Genomic DNA, 24,717 nt, shown 5'->3' with positions numbered 1-24,717 from the left:
ATCTTATCTTCACTCTGTTAAAATCAACTTTGAAAAGAGTTTGATCCTGTCGGTCCTATTTCCTAGTGATATGTAGAGCCTGCTTTTACATGTTAAGACAACTTGAACATATTACAACCAAACCATCCAAAAACTAACAGAAATTAAGAAAACAACAGACAAACCGGCTAACCAGTAAGATTCCAAGTTTGACATGGTATATGAGCTCCACAGTCTAACTGAGAATATTACTCGAAAATTAAAAAATCTTTCCTGAAAACTGTAGAACAAAGAGGAAATGTTAGTAGAAATAACAAGAAAATAGAAAGAAAACCAACAAATCATTGTATTCAAAACAGTTGTCAGTCATTTTCAAAAGATGTTGCCTCTTCACCCTATTATTGCTTTTTGTATTTCAGAATTTCTATCATTCTAAGTTTCTTAGAGAAATAAAGTTCTTCATCTTGATAAATCTCCAATAAAACAAAAATATTATCTCTCTTGTTAGAGTAAAAGAAAATAATAGAGTCTATACAGCTGGTGGCCCTACATAGCCTGTCAACGCCATATTATACTGATTGGTTCTTCTTAAAGAGATGCACTGAGTTTCTGAAACAGCGTCAGAATATGGAAAGTTCTGAGGTGGTTTCTACTCTTTTTGTTAATGATGTGATATTTACAACAACAAACAAACTCCTGACTTAGCTTCACCTCCGTTTGCATAACCCCCGGAATCTACTCTGTTAGGATCATTCAGCTCTTCAAACAGTCCCGTTTCAATAATTTCTTCCTGCCAGGCTATAGGGATAGCACCTGTTGCAAACTTTTTGAAGAACTTCTTATCTTTGTCATCAAACTCAATTCCTCGTATTTCAGAGAAGTCAGCAATGTCTGCAACATCTTTGGCATAGACAACTGACGGATCTGGCACAAATGGAGGGTCAATAAGGTTTGCCTCTAGCCTGTGGAAATTTATTGTTTTGAAGAAACTATGTTTTCTTGGGTCATCATCTTCATTTCTGCAATAAAGCAAAAGTTTGTTAATCGGTATGATGTTTTGCTCTCAGATAGATACAGGTGTGTCTCTGTGTTGTATACATATTTTAAAGTAAGGGAGGGGAGAGAGAGAGAGAAGGAGAGAGAGAGAGAGAGATCATGCAGTGCAATTCCTTTTTTCATAACCAAAGAACGCTGCATTGCACAATATAAGCAAAGCTGAGAAGCAGAAAACATCCTGATCCCATTATTCATTACTCTACCTCTCCGCATAAATTAGTCTGGGCCAGGTGCCATCCAAGAGTTGCAGTGCTGCTTCTGGCAGCACACAGATACCCACATCCAAAGACACACTTTAAAGAGAACTTTTAAGAGAAAGATATAGCAGGATGGGGAGGGTGAGTATTTGATTTACTGTCCAACAATGAAAGTCAAACAGTTGGGTCTAAATTAACTAGGGTACGAATATCTATTAAACTCTAGACTGGGGTACATTGGGTTAATACACCTAGGAACTTCCTGTGAGGAACGGCAGTCTGAATAGGAAACTGGTGACAAATAACATTTCTGGTTTTATCTGAATTCAAAGCAGCTATGCATTTACATCATAAAATTCAGTTATGTTACTGTAATAAACACTCCCAGTTTTAGTGAGTCTGTTCATTCAAATTAACTACTCTTATAACTGAACAAAGATTTTAAACAAAGATGTACGAACTATGACATTAGCAAAAGTACATGTGTCACTGTCACAAACACAATCTTTTATTAATATTGTTAAAACCCAACATTAAAATCCAGAAAGGGCTAAAACCATTGTAAATAAATATTTTAAGTACATCTTACAAAAAACAACTGCAGACTTCAGGGAGAACATTTGCTGTAAAAGAAACAGTGAATTGTTTCACTGTAGACCCATAGAGAGACTTGTAGGATATTCTGATGATAAGAATAATCTGAGCCTCAAACGCGTGCTCGTTAAAGCATTATCAAGGACCACAGCTTTGAACTGCGTCTCTATGGCACGTAAAGTTTGAGTTTTGAATTCTAGTGAAAGGAGGAACAGACAGGACCACTGTATTTTCTACACCTATATATTCTTTTTTTTATGTACTTATGGATGCACTGGTCTTGAAAATGGTAACATAGGAAAACCAAATTTGTCTGGTTTTTGGCCTCAGACAATGGTAGTTGCTAACATGTTGCTTCCCCTCTCCCCCACTTCTTTACAAAATCATATACTTAGCAAAGTGTAAGCCCTTGTGTATTTCTGCACAAAGTTCTACAAACAAAAACTCACTGAAACCTTTGGGAAGTCTTTTTATTTTTGTAAATGTGTAGAAGCACCATATAGAAGTAGTAGATTTGTGTGACTTGTACTGGTTTCGGCTGGGACGGCATTAGTTTCTCTTTTTAGCAGCTAGAAGAGCTCTGTGTTTTGGATTTAGTCTGGGATTCGCTACGAGAAGAGTGTTGCTGGCACGCAGATGTTTAGAGTTGGCACTGAGACATCAAAGACTTTTCAGCTTCACGTGTTTTGTCAGTGCGCAGGAGCACAACAGGCTGTGAGGGAGCATGGCCCGTACAAAGGGTCCACAACTCCTCTTATGATTTGAACTTAGATTTAGGATTGAGGGCCAAATCGGCTAATGAAGTATTCCACATCATGCAATGTCATGCCCAGTATATAGATGATGGTTGACGGGGAAGTTGGGATTTTCTCTTCTGTGGGACTCTCTCGATCTCTTGGAGTTCTCTCTCTTGCTCTCTTTTCTGGTGTCTCACTTGTTTGTGACTGTGGTTTCAGGACTTATCTGTTTTGGGATCTCTTGCCAGGTCAGGATAGATGTTGGTCACTGGGTGGTGAGCAATTATACTGTGCATCACTTGTTTGTATATATTATTATCATTTTATATATATTCATTTGTTATTATTTTATCATTATCACTTTTAATTTTGTATTATTATTAAATTGTTCTTATCTGAACCCATGAGTCTCCTTCCCTTTTCCTCTTTAATTCTCTTCCCCATTCCCCAGGGGGTGGAGGAGGGTGAGCGAGCAGCTCCATGGTGCTTAGTTGCCGGCCAGGCTAAACCACGACAGGCTACAGAAAATCTTCATTCTTTAAGACCTTATACTGTGTATGCAGAAGAGCTCGGCCAGCTTGCCACTACTGCCAGTTCCTCATATGCTGTCCTGCCATTCTTCTAGCCTGCCTTAGTGCTAGCCAGACACAGCTGAGACATAACTACCAGCTGCCCTTCTCAGCTTCCTTTTTGGAAAACTGTCATTTTGTGTCTCTGCTGCCTGGTTCTTCTGAACGTGTCACCAGCAGCCACTAACCACTGTACACCACCATGACCAGGATGCTAAATCACAGCCTCAAGAATGACAGATGCTGCCATCCGGGCACGCTGGACAATGAAAAAATGACATTTTCAACCCAAGAGAGTCATATGAACACAATTATGAATGTAAAGATTAAGCCAACAGGGATAATGACCTCTGTACACACAGTCTTGCAAAATTACCTCCTAACTTAACTAGTTAGTGACAACCAAGTACTTGAGCAGCCCTCAACCCTGATGTGATTTATTTACGTTCACTGTAAGCTTAAAGTGCGTTAGAGTTGCTGTTCAAATTAACTTGAGCCCTGGGACGCCAGTGGGCTAGTACTGCTGACAATCCTACTGGACAGATGCACTCATAAAAAATTCACTTTATTTTGCTTTTCCTTTCTGTAACATAGACCCAAAGGACTAGAAGCCGGTGAAGGCTCCAGAATGGACTGATGCAGTGTTTCTCCTCCTGATGTATTTTCTGACACCACCAAAACGATAAAAAGTTTTAGAACATAAAGCTACAGGATCGCCATCTACTGGAACCAACTGAGGCATCCACCAGCTCACTGGGGATGACCTTGAGCTTTTCCTGTGTGAACTGAATGTTTATGTAACTTAAATAGAAAGAGCAAATGAACTCATCTAAACTCTGTCAATTTTGTATTCCTCCCTTAAATAAATACAAAAAAAACCCACACACACAAAAAAAAAAAACCCGTCACAACACTTGGCAGATTCAGGACTTGAGATGACAATCCCAAAAAACTTGAGTGGAGAAAAAAGGTTACATGCTTCTTGAGTTAGCCAGTGACACCGAGTCTTCAATAAAAGCGTGGAGTATTTTAAAAGGTCAGGTGTACAAAGCAAAGCTGTCCTTGAGCAGCTTTAACTTATGCAACAGGCACTTAATGTAGATAACTCAAGGTCTTGTTGTCCTTAGCAGAATTACAGTACTAATCTTTACATAAGGATGAGCTGTCCTGAATAGTATCACCCTGTTTAAACGGTACATGCAGGCTTTTATCCTGTATCATGCCCAGGCATGGTATACATCCCATCGTTTTTCTTCTCTAAGTACAGCACATAAGAGTAACAATATCTTAAATAGCAGAAAATTAAAAATAATCTGTGCAATTACCTTTCTACTTACATTTCTCCCAACAGTAAGCAGACAGAATGATTGTAAGTTATTCCCTTGGCAAAGGGAATGTGGTTACAGTAACTGAGTAGTCTGTTGCTGGTTTTGCTTCAGACTTCCTGAATGAACTTCACCAAGTCACTCGGAACGTCTAAATTTTGTTTTCCCCTACTCTGAATTTTGTTTACTTCACAAAATGCTGTAATCCTAAATGTCTGGAAAGCATGCTGATTTTTAAGGTAGAATACTCTAAGTGCTTTTGTATTAAATTTATTTTTAAAATAAGCTCTTTAAGCATATTAAAAATAATACAGATTTTCTATCAAACATACTATATATGCTGTTGAAAATATGTAGCCTTGCAGAGTCGTCAGGAAAACTCATCAGGCACAGAGAGTAGTTCTCTTCATTTAGTACTGGAATAGTAGGAATATGTATATTAATGATATACTACCTTTCACTAAAGTTAATTCTTACAGGCAAATGTGTGACTAACATTCTGCAAAACTATTCCACATAGTTATGAAATATAAATTTAGAAGATTGTGTGCGTTTTCGTTAAGCCCCTGCGTCTATTTCACCTTTGGACTGGAAAAGCACCTAATAGATACGTTTGTATTCAGAGGTGATTCAAATCACGGTGTATTCTAAAGACAGGTACTATCAGTTTCCTATTCTTTTTTTATATTTTTATTATATTTATTTTTTCTATGTTGCAAATGTAGATCCCCAATCTGTCTTATTAGAGATGCACTAATTATTTATATATATATATACACACACACACACAACCACACACGTCAGAGGGATCAGAGATAACACAAGTTAAATACTACAATGCTTGTCTTTCCAATTTCCTTCTTATTGAACAGCTACTTGAAATTGCTAAGTCAGGGACAGATCCATCAGTCTTCATCAACCCAAAGCCACCTCTGAAGTCCCCAAAAATGTTTTGCTTTGTAAGAATTTGTGCTAAATATTTCTTTCCTCCCTTTTCTCTCTGGGATGAGTTAGAAAACCAGAACGTCTACAAAATTTTTTTAAGGCACTTGAGTAAAGCAGAGGGTTTAAGGTCTCTTCAGTAAGAAGCCAATGATGCAGCCTTGCAAGTTAGATATCTGCAGGGAAGAGAATCCACATTGCAGATTTGGATTTTTGCCCACATCATTCCAGTAAGTGATACAGCCTACGATTCTGCATTCAGTCCGCGGCAGCATAGATGCAGGTATCTAGTTGAATATCGTTTACCTTTAGGAAAGAAAATGCAACAGAAATGGGCTGCTCCCTTCTCCCAGAACTATACACAGTCTAACTCTACAAAAGAGGGGAACTCCTATGAGTAGTCTAGGGTGAGGATGGACAATCACGCTATTGCAACAAAATTCCTTATCTCCATATTGTCTTCAAAACCTTCCACCTCTCTTTTCCTAGAGGTGAAAGGGAAAATTCAGTACTATGTAGAAAGTCAAGATCCTACTTCATTTTGTGTAATATGTAAAAGAGTAATATTGCTTGCTGCTTCAATTTGGCTTTTACTGAGTTTGAGAAGTAAGGCATACCTGCTTCCTAAACGATTCTCTGTTTTCTTGGCCAAAAACAGTCGGCAAATATCTTTTGCTTCCTCTGTAAAGTCGGCATGTTCAAATTTCACCTCATCTTCCAGAGTTCTTCTTTTAACCTCATCCTTATCGACCTTTTCTTTGTAATCCTTAAATGGTGTTCGCCCAGCAATCATCTCATAAATACTACATCCCATAGCAAACCAGTCCACAGGATAGCTGTAATTTTCTTCCTTCAGGATTTCTGGAGCCATATAACCATTTGTCCCAGCCTATTGCAAACACACAGAGAGATATACTATACAGAGTCAATAATGAAATGCATATAATTAAACATACTAGTCTTATAATTATTCAAAAATATTAGTAATACAATTTCTATCTTTTATATCTAGAAACTCTGTATAATTGATACTTTTTTTTGATCTAGAAACTCTAAAGTATAACTCTGTTTTAGCACAGGGACTATTTCTGTCTTTAAACATCTTAGCATATGGAAAAATGTCTTAAACATGCTCTTCAAAGGGGAAATGCCTGTGCAATTTCTGCCTAAAGATGGCTTCTTTTTAAATTAATGTTTATCTTGCTCTCTTCTTCCCTATTAATTTTTTTCCTGTTGAATTCACTGCTGTAGCTTTGTCTTGTAAACACAACTAGCAATCAATTTGAAAAGATCAAAAAAAGACAAAAATCAGAAAAATAATCACCCATTCCCTCCCTGTTCAGTGGTTATAACCGGTCCAACACAGGGGTCTGCTGCCAATGAGAAAATCCACATCAAGCCGGTAGCTGAGCTGCATGATGCAGTTCTCACCTGCACACTCTATTGGTTTCTGGAAGGAAATACTACCATCAAGGGCCAAGAAAAACTCTTAAAGCCATTGTAAGAAAGTAAACCTATGAAAATTATAATTAGTAAACTACATGCATTCAGGCGAAAGAACAAGTTCGTATTTCCTAACTAAAAAAAGCTCTCTGAATAAAGACGACTACTATATACAGCACCAATGGACCCTTCTCCAAGAGAAGACGTGATCGTTCTTTGAGAGGGGAACCTGCCTGCTTTGCTCCCAGACCAGACCAGACCAGACCAGGCCTGGCATATTCACAGATTGCACAGTGTTCAAAATAGCTTCTGCTGCCTCTCTCTCTAGGGAGTCAATTCACCTGGGACGGAAGAGAGGAGGTCAGCCTCTCTCCACACTTTCTGCTGCACTGTTACACAACTGAGGACGTAAGATTTCAACTGAAACAGCATTCCCTCAGCTGACCCAATATTTCCTGCCACAGCTGATGCTATGTCTTATTTTCTGTATTTACCAGATTCAACTAACAGTGATAACTATGTCAGAAGTTGCTTCAAACTCTTTTATATCTTTTTTAAATACTGGGACTGATGAATTAATAGTATTACCATTCAAAATGAAAAATTACATTTGTGCAAAATCTCACTGAAGGTTATTCAAGATGGTCATCATTACTGCTACCGGAAAGCAAGTAGTGGCTGAGTTTTTCTCCAAAGCAAAAGAGAGTTAGAAAAGGGTAACTAAAATTAGAGTTCATTTGGGCAAATTATATTTGTAAAAAGCACAGCTCAATAGATTAATTTTATTTTATGGGATTCAGGTAACTCCTCTAATTTTTGCAGCTTTAGGCACAGTATTTCTGAGTCAATCTCCCTATAATCTTTAGCTCATTCCACTACACATTATGGCATATACTTTACTGTAAACAACATGAGCAAGAGGGAACATGTTACCATCATTTACAACATAAACCTAAACCCAGTTTGTTTTCCTTCTTTGTATTTTTTTTATACTTTTAGGGATATAGAGTGAAATCCTCCGTTTGGTTGAAAAACAGAAACGAGATAAGAACAAAAAGACAGGCCAGTTTGAAAGCAAAAGAAAAGGTTAAAAGCAAACTGTTTCCCCTCTCACTAAAACCACAAAAGCATACAGGAGCTGTATGGGCATTGCAGCAGCTGACATCATTCCACAGGTAATTTGTACTGTTTGCACTGAATTTCTATAAGTAAAAGTTAACACTGAGAGATACCCTAACAGTATTACATTTTTATATACGATTACTGCTCCATTAGGAATCAGGGACAAGTGCTCAAATATGGACCACAAAACCCAGATCCATCTGGCCTCAGAATATCACGAACCCTGGAAGGCAGAGGAGGGGCTGAATGGAGTAGAGAACGTTTGGTACAAAAGGATGCATGCACAGCTCATTGCGGGTTAGTGAACACAGACACTAAATAGGCCTCTGGAATATTTTTTGTCTTTGTTTTTTTTTTCTTCCTTCTGGGAAGCAATAAACATTCTTATTTTTACTGAGATTAAGCTGGGGCACTAATGCCTTGAAGAGCTGATGACTTATATCGTCATGAAAACGTGCCCTGACAGCACAGTATGGTCTTTCTCATAAGACATTACTTTGCTGCAATTTAGCATCACCATCCAGGAACTGGATAAGTCTGACATGGAAAAGTCAGAATTCTGTAATCATAAACGTGTTTCAAGGCAGCTCCTTTCAGACTGCCTCTCTTTCCTTACACTTGTTTTCTTTCATAGAGTCATAGAATGGCATAGGCTGGAAGGGACCTTAGAGATCATCTAAGCCAACCTCCCTGTCATGGGCAGGGACGCCTCTCAACTAAATCAGGCCACTCAAGGCTCCGTCCAACCTGGCCTTGAACACCTCCAGGGAGGGGGCATCCACAACTTCTCTGGGCAGTCTATTCCAAAGTCTCACCACCCTCGTTCTTTCTTCTGTAGTTGCTTTTTCAGAAGAAATAGTTGCCAATAACTTCAGTCTCTTCCATGGGTATTTTCCACATAACCTTCAGCAAGTCACATCATACAGAACACCATGTTTTGACATAGTACTTATGTTTTTCAAGAACACAGAAAGCAAGATCATAACCACAGACCAAAAAGACTGCATAACCACAGTTTAATAGAAAATAGACCAACAACAGCTTCCCTTCAGACTGATGTAAAAGCCTGAGGATGGGGTTAGTGTGAACAAAATTTAACCTAAAAATCTAAATTAGTAACACCGAAATCTTTTGGGCTGTTATTGAGCTGATCCAGCTCAATCTGAGAGAAGTCTAGAAACATATATTGTTCCCCTGATATGTCAAACATTCCAATTCAGAACTTTATGAATGCTCAATTTCATCAAAACTTGAACCTAATCTTAAAACAAATCTCTCCCAATCCTGAAGCCTTCCTACAATTCATAATGAAGAAACAGGTTAAGAAGCAGGAATCTAAACCTATCATCATAAGCCCTGAGATTCAAAACTCACTTAAACAACACCATTTTATAGCAGAAACAAACACATTTTACAAGTAGTCAGCAATGATGTTTAAGGGCAAGAAACACATAAACAAGCAGGGAGAAGAAATACATAAAACTCTGCAATCTTTATCAAAACGGGAATTCGAAGAAAGGAAGAAGAGAGCTTAGATCTTAATCTTTCCCACCCATTTCTACATATGCGGAGCTTTGGCAAAATCATCTAGGAAAAAAAGATGATCATTTGAGAAAAAAGACAATAAAGCCATAAGCACTTGCTGTATTAGGGAGCACAAAAAAAGGAATTATTCAGCCCCAGAACTGGAAGAACATACATTTTTCAAATAAAGATTTGATTCTGTCTTTGGGAAGTAGATAGCATTAGAGGAAAGCTAATACCTAACACCTCTGCACTAATCATTATGGAGAACAAGATGTCAAAACTCAGATCATCTTTCAACGAAGAGGGATCCTGTGCCAACATGAAAAGAAGCCTCAATGATTCAGCAGAGGTTTATTTAAGCAGGTATTTAACCAGAAACGTAGCGAAGGGAGTTTTTACACTGCACCAGTCTCACTAGTAGTAGTGGGATTTGAGTACAAAAAAAACCAACAGTGTATTAGGTAGAAAATGTACCCACTGATTCCCAAAGTAAATGTGAATCAAAGTAATGAGTTAAGATAGTATCAGCAGGCCCAGGAGTAAATAAATATACTGTAAGTTATATTCAAATGTAAAAAGGAAAAAAGGACAGAAAGCAAAGGATTAAAAGATATCACAAAAAAGATAAATGCATCATTTGAGAAGGGGTCTATTTTCCATGGGCTGGTATTGAATATTTAATCCAGTTAGAATTATCTGACTATGCCTCAGAACGGATACCTCTAAGTATGAGATACTAGTATGTCTATCACACAAAAAGATCAATAGATTTGTATGATTTTGAAGTCATTTTCACTCAAAACAATTTACAAGTAAATTCCGAAGTTATATATTAACTGAAAAACACTTTTTCTTACTAGATCTTATTTTACAGGGATAAATTTCACTCTTCTAATGGAAACAAGGAAAAAAACAAAACAAAACAAAAACAACCCACACTCAGAAAGTTGAATTCCTTTGTTGTCAACTCTACACTACCAGGACGTGCACTGGGTTTCAACTGAGACTAAGACCAAGAAGATTATTTTCTTCTTTCCTGTAGGATTCCTGATAAGACCAGGAACCGTTTGAACATGTGTTGACTGTGCAAGTGATCTTAGAGACACATAAACAGATGGAATTACCCCTTCACTGACATGGAAGCATCTAATGGGACACAATAAAAAAAAAAAACATATCACAAAGGAGTCAAACAATGTTATACTACCTCAAATTTCTTAAAGAAGGCAGAAATCATGTGCCATTGCAGAGGCACACAACTTTTTGAAGTGCAGTCAGTGCAACACTAGCTATTTTTTGCTTGCTCTCCATCTCAGACTGTCTTTTGTGATGATGAGCAGGATGCTGTACTTGCACATGCTGTCAAATATAAAAACAGTAATTACATTTCAGTCAATTAAATTTTCATTTATTTATTTTTGAAAAGGGGTAAAAGATCTACTTTTCCCTTTATTTCTGTATCTTGAGAACAACCCAAAATACAATTTTTCGATAATCCTCTAAAAAGTAATGACCAAATGTCATCCTTGGATACATTAGTGAAGAAGTTCTGTTAAGTGGAATTGTTGCTTTGAGTATGGTTGGACAGGGCATAGTAGGAATGACTCATCTGAAAGTATACAAATGTTTCTTTTGTTAAATGTGATCCTGCATAAATTTTTAAAAGGCCACATAATTATAATATTTTAATAATACAAGATGCGATCCTGAGAAGCACTAAGTGCACTCAGTTCCCAGTACAGTCAATGGGTACCTGGCAGACCACAACCCCAAGCTGTGCTTGGTTGCTGTCCTGAGAAGGGGAAGTCCCTTGAACACTGCCATTATCCCAGCTTCTAGCAGATGCAGGGGAGAAAACTCCAGAGTTCTGTTTCTTTCATCAGCACAGAAACAGGCAAATGAGGAGAAACAGGATTTAGATCTCTCTACCTTTTCCCACAGATCTCTGCAAAACAAACTCAATTGGTATCACAAACCAAACAGTAAAGCAAATCAGAACGTCGGTCTTTTGTTTGCCATGGCACAAGAACTGTTGAACGGAGGTAAAAAAACAAGCTGAGTTTAGCTCTATCAGCTGTTTCCTGGGGCTCGGTCCTTCCTTCCTCCAAGGGGTGCCACTGCCTGCTTTGTTCTCTTGCCCAGCTGTTCCTCTGCTCCTTCAGCAATGGCCTTAATAGACCCTGTAGGAATGCAGGCACAGACCACAGAAATCTCTTCTCTGCACACAGCTAATAGGCCCTAGATGTAGAGAAGAACAACTGAAGAACAGACAGATCTGCCTCTGTCACTCACTTTAGAATGTTCATTATTCTCCCAGGAGTGACTATGAGGAGGAACGAAGCGTAATTTAAATGAGTCAAACAGAATTGTAGTTCCTCCACACTTTCGCACCGTGTGTTCATAAAGTAACATGAAGCCAGTTGATCAAATGAATAAGTAACTGCCTTTTAAAAGAAGATAAAATCAAATCAAATTAGGACAAAAGGCCTTGAAAAGTCTCACAGAAAAAGATTTTGGCATATTGTTAATGCTTAGCAAAGGGAAGGACCTTATGATGAGACAGCCCATCATAAATTGATGGGCTACTGATTCAGAAGAACACACTGTCCAGACTACCAGGAAAAGATAATGAGACTGTATAGGAGCTTAGGAGCTACTGAATCCCACATGCTTACACAAAATACAAGACAAAAGATTTTTTACATTTTCACATAAGGACATAATTTTAACAGGGAAAGCTGTCTGCCTTAAAAAAAAAACCCACACAGATAAAAGCACAAAAGGGACAAACCAAATTTCTGCTATATCAGAAAAAAAAAAAAAAGGAAACAAAATTGCCTCTGGTTTGAAAATCACTAGAGTAGTAAAAAAATCCATAATTGGTTTTTATTCTTTCAAGCCTGGACATCAGTAGTCACTGAAATCAAGGAAGTTGCATAAGTGAAAGAGAAAGCCACTTCTGTGACAATAAGGGCAGGCTGCCTCTGTGCTCACACTTGGGAAGAGAAATAGACACAGTTACAGCACGTTTTTCAGTTTAGATTCACCCTCTAGGCACCAATTTTAACTTTGGATTTTAGGGAATCTCCCCACTTCCCTCCTGTATGATCACATGTCAATCACGATCTTTGCCTCGGATCCCCATTGGGGATAGAACCTGCTAACATCCCTCCCTTGGTGAAATGTCATCAGCAGAAATATGCGTTCATAGACGGTGAAGCAATCAGACATTATAGGGATGGAGCACACAGGAGAAGCAGAACACTTGGTACAGACTCATAACCACACAGTAAGAATTCAAGAATTATCAGAGTTCTTTAGTCTTCCTGTGACATGATTTTCCCTTTAATTTCCCTTTATATTTCTCCTGATCATTTCCTATCTATAATGTGGGAATAACAATACTTCATTTCAGATATGTTTATGGTTTGATTAATTAATGACCATTGAATATTCCATAAACAATATTAATAAGGGAGAAAATTATCCCTCTTTGTAGCTCTGTACATATTTTATTAAGCTCTTCATAATGACTGCAAATGCAGTATCATAGCACAATGCGTAGGCGGCTTTCTCAAAAAGGGGACGTCAAAGAGAAATTCTGCATTCAGTGCCAGCGTGACTGAGGGACCAGGACTGCAAAGTGCCCTGAGAAGGGTACTGGCCCTCCAAGTCCCTGTAGGTTAAGCAGTGTGATTGACAATGAGGCCTGAATGGTTACTGTCTATCCCTGAAATCCACAGGATTTCATCCAACTTATCTTTCAGGATTATGACTAATGTTGGAGGTACAATTCTTTTACATGGAAATCTAGGAAGATGGGTACTGGCTGCATCAGACCAAAGGCCCATACGGCCAGTTTACAGTCTGTGAATTGACCAAAACCCAGATACATAGGCAAGACTGTAAGAACCTGGTGTGTACACTGATGCTTCTCTAACACGTTCCTAGACTACACCTGTTTTCAGTTCAAGGGTTTCCAGAGACAGAAATGGTTTCTCTAAATGAAATTGTCTTCCATCAATTGCCCATTCTTCCCCTGAACCTAGATAAATTCTTAGACCCTATGAGATCTTTTGCTTAACTACACATTGTGTCAAGAACCACCTTCAGGTATTTTGAACCCGCTACTTTTCAACTACCAGATTTTAAACTTGAACAACAAACAAAACCAAGCCCACAGTTTTCAGTTGCTTGTGTCTGTAATTTCAGGATTTTATTTTGTCTTCATAAAAAAGTCATTATATGTTTGTTAGCTGAAACTACTCATCACAGCAAGTGGAACGTCACACGTCGTCCAATATGAAAAGAAGTACTACACTCATCACCACCCCATAGACTATAGTTCCTGCAATACTGCTTCTGGTCAATGCTGTCAAATCAATAGTTCGAAGAATTACATTGTCAGCCAAATGTTGCATTTCTTACCCAATAAAATAAAAATGTCTTTGACAATGTTGAACCAACAAGTGGCGAACTAGATGACTTACCAATAAAATAAATAATGAGGCTCAAGAGACAAAGGAACTAAACAGTAGTATTTAGCACTTACATAGCATTTTTCATGTTCAAAGAGCTTAATTAAGCTTTCTACCAGCTCTAGGAACTTGATAAGGAATCTAACTTCTTGCTTTTTTATAGAGCATGCTGTAACATTTATTAACTGTCAGATTAAACTGAACAAAGAACAGGGTTAAAAGTCATGCAGAGAGAGCTGATGCTATGTCTTAAAGGGCTCCAATGTCTTTCCCCAGACAGAAGAATGTCTCTCATGGGGGGCACGCCCCATGTAGGAAAAGCATTTCATGAGACTCAATGCATTGTCATAATTTTAGATGACTACAGCATCCTTTCTGCCATCTCCAAAACTGCAGGAGGCAGAATGATCCCACAAAATCATTTTTGCTCCCTTCACTCTCATCATCATGGCGTTCATAGTGGATAAGGTTGCATTCTATAAAGTAGATGTTTCAGAAATTAAAAAAATCTAAATACCCGTCATGATGATGCACTTCATAACAACTATGATTATCAAAATTTTTAAGAACGAAGTTCTGCCCGTAAGATATAATCAATTGTACATGTCATACTTCAAAATGCATGTGCAGAATGGTGGCTTTGAAACTGTAAAATAGCAGCAAGTCACTCTAATCCTAAGCAAATTAAGGGCTGTCATTTTTCAAAGTGAAAAGGAGAAATAAATTTTTACAGAATCTTATCCAATAAGAATACCATGTGATAATGACCAAAGGTTGACTGTAAAATAGCTTGCTGAGTTATTTTTTATTTCACAAGTCTAAACCCTCCTCCCACTTCTCAATTGCCTTGAAATTAAACTGCAAGTTTCAGGAACATCTAAATAGATTTCCTTCTGTTTTCCTAAGAAATAGAATCTTACAATAAACAAACATACAGGAGGGCAAAAGGACATTTTGAGTAAGATTTTAACCAAAACATGTTTTTCCTATGAAAATATTATGATGTCCTTCAAATATATAAAACATAGCACAGGAAAACTGTGAAGACGCCTGAAACCTCTGAAGATATGACTGCATTTTTATAAATATTACAAAAATATGTTTGTCTTGTTTTATTTTTCACAGTTACTATGTCAATAATAACTGGCTCACATGCACCTGCACAAAAGTACTTCATATTTTACATGCAACAGTTGCTTTGCACAAAAGCCATATCCACAGAGTGCAGAAAGTTCTTCCCGAAATAAACAGCAAATATGCACTGACTTCTTGAAAAATGGAATTAAGTCCTCTACGTTTCGATATACGGAGGATATGAGGGTACTAAACAGAAAAAGATGTTCACTTTTCTCACAACCATTCTCAGAAAATTAAGTAGTATTACTCTTTGGGATAAGGGCAGGAGCATTTGACTCACATACAAGAAGTGAATTTTGAGTTGTATGAGAAAAAGTTGCAGAGACTTGAAGAAAAAAGATGGCAGGTCACACTGTTCAAGTGAAGAAGCTTGGGATGGGGGCTCCTCATTTCCGTTACATGCAAAAAGAATAGTTGCAGAAGCAGTCGAGTGAGTACATAGCTAGACAAAACATTCTGCCTATGCAAAAGCCATCTATGCAGGCTCTCAGTTTCTCCTTGTTGCCTATTTCAATTATCTAAGACAAAGAGAATATAAACATTTATAAAGGCGTAATTTTAAGATACAAACTAGTTTATGCACGGTATGATTAACACTTCAGAACAGATGCTACAGGCACAGTTGTACGAAAAGTCATAACAATATTTCCTAAAGTCCTGAATAATTCTATTATCACTGGCAAAGAGTTTATTTCTGTTTCCAGTGATGTCAGCAAGAACTCTTCCTGAGTAAGTGTGCATATACACATTTCTAGACAGATTGCTCAGGTGTATGTACATATCACAAGAAGATCCCATATAATCCATGTTTGTTTCATAAAGAAGAAATGCCTTGCAAGTAGGTTTCAATTGCCTTCTATTTACTTCACTGTTATTGTTCAGACTGGTGTATTTTATTTATTTTTTTTGTGATCTCTCCATTCTACACAGCCAGCTAGCACTTCACAAATACAAATCAGCACATCTTAGTGAAATTCAAGTTTTCTAAACTCTGTAATTATTATTGTACCAATTACTTACACATGCCTATATGTGTTCAAAATAACATTCACATGGAAAGCCAGATGTTTCTAGCTGCTGCTTTAGCAACTGAAAAGAAAGGAAGAAAACTAAGGCTGAGTATCCAACTCTTTCTTTCAGTTGTTTCTGAAAGTATTTTTATTTATAATAGTTACAGACAATTCATATAGAGAACACAAATATTTCTCAAAAAGAGTAAAAGGAACGACAATACTTAAAGGGTACCAAGGCTACTTCTTTAATTACGTAAGTATTAGATCATCAGCTGCACAATGCTCTATATGCAGCATAAACACACATTACTTTGTAAGAAGACCACATTAAAGTCACCCATCAAAAATTCAAAAAACCTTTCCACCCACAAAGAAAAATCTTTGGCTGGTAAACAGCACATAAACATTAGAGTTTCACTGAAAACTTGGAAAATGTTTAAAACAGGAACTCATTTACTAGCCTATCACTTGTGCCATGTGATAACCTAATCACCTAACAAGATTTACAAAAGGGATTTATGGACCCTCCAGCCGAGGTATGGGTGATGTGCATTTATTTATACATGAGAGGCTAGGAATTCTTTTTGATGCTTTGAGAGCAGAACAAATTCTCTTCAATGGCTTGTACACCCATGAGAGGTGTACAAAACTTTCAGAATGTATTGAAATACTCGTTTTTTCTGCAATTTCTAATGAAATAAATACACAGATAAATCCATATATTATATACTATTCAACCCTGTATAAGGAAGGATGAAAGTCATCACAAGAGACAGAAAAAAAGGCAGAAAACTGTTGCTTTGTTTCACTGTCTATGATGTGTTAAGAAACATTTTAATACCAGCATAGTTACAGTAAAACACATGAAGAATAGCATTTCTTAAGAAAGCGTCTGAGATCAGATGTCTACTCCACATTTGTTTACTTGGCTCCTCCTCATATATAAAAGGTACAGAAGAGTTTTCTATTTTATTTTGCTTACTCACAAGGAAGATTGACTTAAGACCTGAAGAACTACAGAGATGAAGAAAAGATTAGATTTTTCTTCCTGAGTGCTAAATTGCTGAGAGAGATTTGAATGACGCTCAATGTATTACAACATCCATCGAACCAGAAAGATTACTTACAAATGGATAAATAAATTAAAATTAAAAGGTTCTATGTTATAGATCAGTAGTGCATTCCCTATAATTAGTGAATGAAAATTGTAAGCCTTAAATCGTCAGTTCAGATCATCATCCAAAATCTAGAAACAGCTTTACATTAGGCACTTCACTCGGATATACAGTACCATACAGACTCGGCCTGGAGGAATATATTTTCTGCTTTAGCTTATAAAATTGCCCTTATGAAACTGTGTCCACAAAAATGGTGCAACTGATTAAATTTAATTTAATAAATCTGTCTTGGAGCCGTGTATCTTTTTGGGTGAAAAAACCCAAACTATACAAAAATCTTCTCCCAAGATTTTTTTCAAGTGGTAACAATTTGGTAATGATCCTCAAAAAGCATGCAATGATATAAACTTTCTGCCAATTTTAAGTCACAATGTAATTGTGATTAGTGAACAAAAATTATTTCAACAGCATCACTTACATTTTATTACAGAGGTACATAGTGAAGCTTAATGCAACTGATTTTATAAAGGTGTTTTTAAGTCTTCATGTGTATGACATTACCATAAATAACAGTAATATCTAGCTCTTATAGAATGTTTTTTAGTAGCAGCTTTCAAAACTCCAATAGGCTTGGTTTATAGAAATCCAATATAATACTAGGAATTGTTATTCATTTAACTCCCTCATAGTTATGATATAGAAAATGAAAGAAAAAAAATTTCTTCCTTCTCCTATTTCAATTTCCTGCATGAATAAAACTGCCTTTAACAGAAATTCCTTATAACACTCTACAATTGTATAGTACATTATTAATTGCAGGTTTTGCTCTAATAAAAGCACCCATGTAACGGTGAATAGTGGTTCTAAAACCAGTGAACAACAAGAGAAGAAAAGTCACTGTAATAACCTGATGACTTTGTTACAGAAAGCAAGGAGGAACAACCGCCTTGTCCACTACTACTTTGAGACTCTACCCTAATACCAACAGAAGTGGTTATACATTTCTAAATACAGTCTCATTTTGTGGTGTGTTTTGGGTTTTTTTCGCTTCTGCGAAAGCGAAATGCTTGGACAAAATGTTTTTTTTCTGATCATAACAACTGCATGCACCCATAACTTGCAAAACACAGTAAGGTTATAGCCTTGGTTTCACTGATCAAAATGCCATCTTCACAAACAAAACAATATTCCCATTTGACATAAATTCTATTTAAAAACCTGCCTTAGCTTTCACAGAAACGGTATTTTCATACCTAACACACAATGCAGTCTCATTTAAAAATTATTTTCTATCTAGAAATACATCAGTTTCCATATTTTCTTTCATTGAGAACTAAAACCAGTCATGTACAAATTTTTCAAATTACCAGGAAAATATCCTTGAAACTACGTATTTAGTAATAACGTCAAAAGATGTGTGTACTCAAGCATGATGCAAAAAAAGGTTACTAGCAGGTCTTCTCTCTTCTACAGAATTTCTACAAAGCAACTTGAAAGACTCAAGGAGTTTAACATAAGGTAGTTAGACCAGTTTGTAACACTGCTTCCATTTCTTCGTATTTTTAGTGTATTTCAGACACATTCACTCATTATCCACATCTTTAGGTCCCAGACACTATGGGAGAAATATGCTTTTTTCATAGTTAAGCTACACGAATACGTCTTTCTTGTGTAAACCTCATGACACTATTACAAACCTGGGTTAGTTTGGGACGACCATAGGCACACACCTGAAGTGCAGCAGAGTCTACTTCACGCAGTAGAAGTAGACTACGAGAATGTCATGCAGCTGGCCAAGGAGGAAACCAAACTCTTCCTTAAAGACAAGGAAGTCTTTAAGGAAGTCTTTCACGCAGTAAAAAACAGTTGGTCATCCATCTCTTTCTTCCTACACATACATTGTACAGGACTGTACATTTGCAAACTCTCATCAAGTCTGCTAACTGTCTGAGGAATTAATTTGTGGAGGGAGGAAGTTCGGCAATGGTTTATTGTGCAACACCATGAACACCTGCGATGCAATCAGTAGCATCACTTAAGAGTAGTCTGGAAGAAATTGCATTCTTCTAGGAGCAAAAACTGAATACAGAAGTGATCATATCTTTGACTGCTGCTCATTACACAAACAATTAATTGGGTAAATCCCTGACTATATACTATTGCCCAAGGCACAAGGCATTTGTGTTAGCCTCTTTAAAAATAATTGGTTCAAGAGTGTATCTTATGAGAAACAACAGGTCAATTCAATTCTCTGTTTCTGTGTAAAAGAAGTTCTTTTACTACATATAGCATCTAGAGAGTTAATTAATCAAATCTTCTTACCACCTGTCTCTTAGAATGAAATGACCACGTAAGGTCTTTAGCAGAGAACAAATCCCAGGCAATTAAGTCTTGAACTCATAATGCATTAAAAATAGAACAACTTCCCTTCCCACTGCCCATGTTCAATGATTTCATACTCACCCTCTGAGTGATGCTTTTTCCCTCTTTGACTTGCACTGCCAATCCAAGATCAGACAGTCTGCAATTACCATTATCATCCAGGAGGACATTTTCTGGTTTCATGTCCCGGTAGACAATCTTGATGGAATGGAGATGCAGAATCCCACAGGTGATCTGAGCTGAGTAATAGATGACTCTGTTTATTTCCAAACCCCTTTTTCCCACATTGTAGATGTGATACTTCAGATCCCCTCCATTCATGAGGCTCATGACAAGACACAGATGGCTTTTGCTCTCATAGGCATAAGCTAGCGTGACTATGAAAGGGCTATTGACCTTCTCCAGGATCTCTTTCTCCAGTAGCGCCATCTTCTCTCCACCTTTCTTTTTCAATCTTTTCTTATCCAGTTTCTTGCAGGCGTACATCTTGCCAGTATTTTTCACCTGGATGGCACAAACCTAGAGAAGCGAGATGCACGAGGAAAGGTAATGAAGGAACTTTGAAGGGCAGTAATAGCCAGGAACTGGGGAGTCACAGATGCCTACTAGCAGCTGCTGATGCTAACTTCCACGGCAGAGTACATTAGCAGACAAAATAAAGGAAAAACAAGCGTAAAATCTGTTCTGTTGCAGACCAGTATATGGTGGACCTTACACAAAGTTCTTGACACTATTAGCAGACACGTATTAGCAAATAAAATTAACAAGGACCCATTCTCTGACCCTGAGAATAAGTAGCACATACAGCTTGCATCTGTATAGCTAAACTCTCTTCCATTTCAAAAAAGGTAGCCTTATTCATATTGTGTTTTGGGAAAAGATCCTGATCTGTGCTGTTCCCTAAACTGCACCTAGGAATTGTCAGAGAGCGTGTGAGCTAGCACAAGCTAGAACAGTGCCAAGGAGCAGCCTAATAATTAACTATATGGACTTCTTCATAAAGAAGTCTGCTTTTTTAATAACATAGACACAGAACATAAAAATTTCACAACAGCTCTTCACTATCAGGCATCTGGAGCCTTTATCACAGTATAGATAACAAACCCAGCCTAATTTCTGGGAAACGAACAATCTGAAGTTTTTGCAAAACCTTAATCCATTGCCAACTTCCTCTTTTAAAACCCACCTGCTGGTCTTCAAAAGGGAGGGATGACCCACATCCTTAGAAATACAGCTCTTACCTCTCCGAAGCCACCTTTGCCCAGCACTCGGAACTCATAGAAGTATTTGTCAGTTACCGGCTGCTTCTCAAAAACTTTCCATTGGAGGAATTTGTCATAGAAGGGGCTGGTCTGGAAGTCCTGGAAGGGCCTGTCTTTAAGAAAGAGTTTGGTTTCCTCCTTGGCCAGCTGCATGACATTCTCGTAGTCTTTCTCAGTAGCTGCCTCGCATTTGCTGGCCAAGTCAGAGCTCATGAAAGCCAGATAGTTTTTGGAGCCTGCCTTAAGAAAATTTGTGATCATATTCTCCATGGTACTGCTCTTGACATTGTCCTCCGCCAACTCCCAGTTTGACACCTCATCCAGGAAGTCCTTAGCTACCAAATATTCTGGCACTGTCTCTAAGAAGTCTCTGAAGAATTTTTTGCCAATAGGCTGCTGCTCGCAGATGCTGTCATAATCAGCAACAATGGACTGTCTGGCCTCCGCACATTGATCAATCTTGGGCAGTGAGAGGCTCTTACGTCTCTTTTGCATCTCCTTGGTGTCTCCATCTCCGCTCTTCCTTGCCTGCAGATAGGCTGTGTTGGCAATTAGGTTGTCAAGCCCCCCCATGTCACACATTTTGGAGAGCTCTTGAGGCGGCAGAGCCTAGTCAAGACAAAATGAGTAGCTGGCCCAAGTGCTGTGCTGTAGCTGCCCTGCACTTCTCCCTGCTAGCGGTGTGTGTGGGCTTCTGAAAAACACCAGAGAGACTAACTGCTTTTGCATTAAATACCTCTGAAGGATTTTCACTAAGTACCTTTAGGTATATGTACCATTTGTGGAAAGTGACTGGTAAGAGGTTTCTCTGTAAGGAGCTTTGAGTTTGCTATGTATAGCTGAGGATGACATCCTGGGCAAACCTTGTCACTGGCAGCGAACGCACTCAGTTCAGCGGGTGGTGTTCAGAATGGGCCCTGATAACTTTTTCATGCACCAAGACCCCCTCTGTATGCACTGTCCCTGGCTGTTGAGAACATGCAGATTCCTGTCTGTAACACATGCACACTCCAAACTCAGCTGCACTCTGGCCACAGTTAATAGGACAGCCTTGTATCTCCCTCGTTCGACACAGAGAACACCAATGTATTAAGAATTGCATTAAGTTGGGATCTGGTTTTATAAAAAGCTTTTATCACCAATCTGCCACGCCTGAAACAGAAGTGGATACAAACATGAGTCATTGAGCTTTAAATTACAACACAATGCAGTGCTTTGAGCATCCACACTTCCAAAACTCAAGTTATGCCCAACATCAATGACTCTGAGCTCCACAGGCCCTTCATGCAAACCTTGATGCCTCATGTGGCTCTATCTGAGCGGATTACATGCAGAGGCTAAGACCTGCTGCTGGTCTAAAAATAATGATCCCTTTATAGAAAACAACATACAGTTCTGACTTCATCTGCTACCCACAGGAAAAGGAAAAACACTTCAAACGACCAGCCAAATCTTGCCAAGACACTTCCATATGTTATTGTGGTCTCAGTTTATTTTCCCTGCTGAGCTTTAGGACAGTAAGTGGCAGGATGAGAAGGTGGCAACAGCGTACGGCTGAGGTGGCATCAGCAAAGGGACAAAGCTGATTATAATCAAGTGAAGGCAAATTCCACCTGACTTCACTCACTGCCTGCCTACCAGGAAGTCTGCGCTCCACTTTTTTTTCACCAAAAGAATAAAAAAACATGTGTGCAACTTACTAGGCTAACCCCCTTCTGCTGTGGGGTCATGCGATTTGGCTGCTAAAACTTTAAATATGAAGAAGGTATTATGGGACCAGGAAAAGCAGTTCCATGATTCTTCCAGTACCAATGGGGTGAAGGCTGTACTCTTGAGGCCAAGGTCAAGTTTCCTTTTTTCTTCTTTCACTCTTAGAGCGAGCTGAAGAGTTGATCCACAAATGCTAAACATTAGGAGTAACAACAGGCACCTCTCAGACTCCCAATAGTAAGCACTAAGCCCTTCCTGGCTGCTTTTTGTCACTCTACTACTATGTAGTATTTTGTTTTTACATGCTTAATCCTGCCTGCATTGACTCTATCTTACATATAACTCATGCTTATGCTCTACAAAATTACATCAGAGGTGTGAGTGTTTTTCTAGCTGTGACTGAGAAGGCCATCCATCACAAACTGCTATGTGCGCATGGGAACGCAATGCACTCTAAAGCAGACTATTTGAAAGCCTTGCTTGTACAGGAATCACTAATTCTGCCAGGTGAGCGCAAGCACGGGGCAGGAGAAGGCTACATAAAGGGCTAAATAATGCAGCCAGCAGAGTAAGCAAAATTCAAAAAAGTCAAAAGAAGAAATGTAGAATTCTGCTGGTGGCTTTCCTGAAAACGGTCCCCACAGCAACATATTCCTATAACATCCTGGGTACAGAAAAGCAAGAGAGGAGGTAATAAAAGCTTTAATTTCAGGCCCTAAAATCAAGCAGAGTCTTTTTTACATTTAGCAAGAATGTCACCACAGCTCAATCTTAGAGTAGCAGTACAAATGGCTGGTAGTTAGGGACTTCAGGGTGAACTCAAGCTTACACCAGCTTTTGACATATTCATGTCTAAGCAAATCAAGAAAATACCTAACGTTTACACTATCTGTATAAGATGGACACATTCACAGCTCCAAAAATCATTCTGCTCTTAGAATATTTCTTGATTTCTACAGAACATAAGCTTTCTCTAAAAGAACAAAACTTCATAAAAAGAAAAGTGAAACAATATGATTTTTGGACACATATTAATTAAGTCAGTCACTTTGAAGAGAAGAATCTAGTTAGATTTACTGAATTATGCAAATCTGCCCACATTTACTAAACAGTAGAAAGAAGTAGATGAGCATTAATCTATTAGTTGACAATGGCTATCTAAATTAGTGTTACCTACTCATAAAACAGTAGGTTTGAGTGAGAAGCAAAACTGGTTTACTTTGCATGTACAAGAGGTGAACAAATTCAGGACTAAAAATGGATACTTATTAAGAACTATGCTAATGGAATATCAAGGTATGACTTGGAACAGAAGAAAATTTCTCCGATGCAAAGCTCACAGAAAGACTAGGACTTTAGCTAATCTCTAAATCACAGAGGAAATATGCAGGACTTAAAATTCAGTACCTTATATTGCAGGTGAACCTCTAATTACTGATCAACAAGATACTTATAATACACAAATAAGATACATACACAAACATCAGCTGCTTTAATTTCAACACTAACTTTCCTAATACCTCATCTGTGTTAACATCTGTTTGAGCCGACACTTTGGAAAACTCTTCTACAATTATAATTCCCAGCTACTCTGGTCATGCATGTGACATGAATTGAAAGCAAGGTGAAAACTACTTCGGTACTTTCCATATTCACCTATAAATCAAGGCAAAATAAAGGAAGAAATCCTCTGATGGGACTAGATGGAATTAAAAGAGCTTAAAGGATGGACTCTGAAACAAAATTCTGGCAGAGAAAACAGGTAGTAGACAAGATAAAGTTTAACTTCTACAGCTAAAAATTATTTCCACACCCAACCAGATTTTCTTTCGTGCTAATTTCAGGAAGAATCCTCTTACATAAACAGAAAAACTAAGATTAAAAACTCCACAACGTACTACAGGCATCCCATTTACAACTGTCAACCTACTTTATATTTGTTTTCAATTTTAAAACAGACATAATCTGGGATAGTAAAAACCAATGACGTACAATGTAACAGTGACACAGAGGATTTTTTTATCTCAGTGTGTAATGAGACAAAACCTATATTTAAAAAATTCAAAACATTTTAAAAACAAAATTACAAATATTAAACAAAACCACAGTAAACTCTGATAATTTTG

At 37.9% G+C, this 24,717-nt stretch overlaps 1 protein-coding gene across 1 annotated transcript; it reads right to left on the bottom strand.

The window, feature by feature from the left end:
* Positions 1-368: 368 nt before the first annotated feature.
* On the bottom strand, positions 369-24,702 carry GRK7 (G protein-coupled receptor kinase 7). Its single transcript, XM_009985788.2, has 4 exons — positions 20,861-24,702; positions 19,701-20,138; positions 6,017-6,288; positions 369-998 (listed from the first exon to the last, which is right to left on the bottom strand). Exons 1-4 carry the CDS (start codon positions 21,461-21,463, stop codon positions 656-658), a joined length of 1,656 nt encoding a protein of 551 aa, XP_009984090.2. The 5' UTR covers positions 21,464-24,702; the 3' UTR covers positions 369-655.
* Between the last annotated feature and the right edge of the window lie 15 nt (positions 24,703-24,717).

Source organism: Tauraco erythrolophus, chromosome 11 (genome assembly GCF_009769465.1).
Source record: "Tauraco erythrolophus isolate bTauEry1 chromosome 11, bTauEry1.pri, whole genome shotgun sequence".
Lineage (NCBI taxonomy): Eukaryota > Metazoa > Chordata > Aves > Musophagiformes > Musophagidae > Tauraco > Tauraco erythrolophus.
Note: the sequence above shows the minus strand (reverse complement) of the source record. Positions and strands in the feature narration are given on the sequence as shown.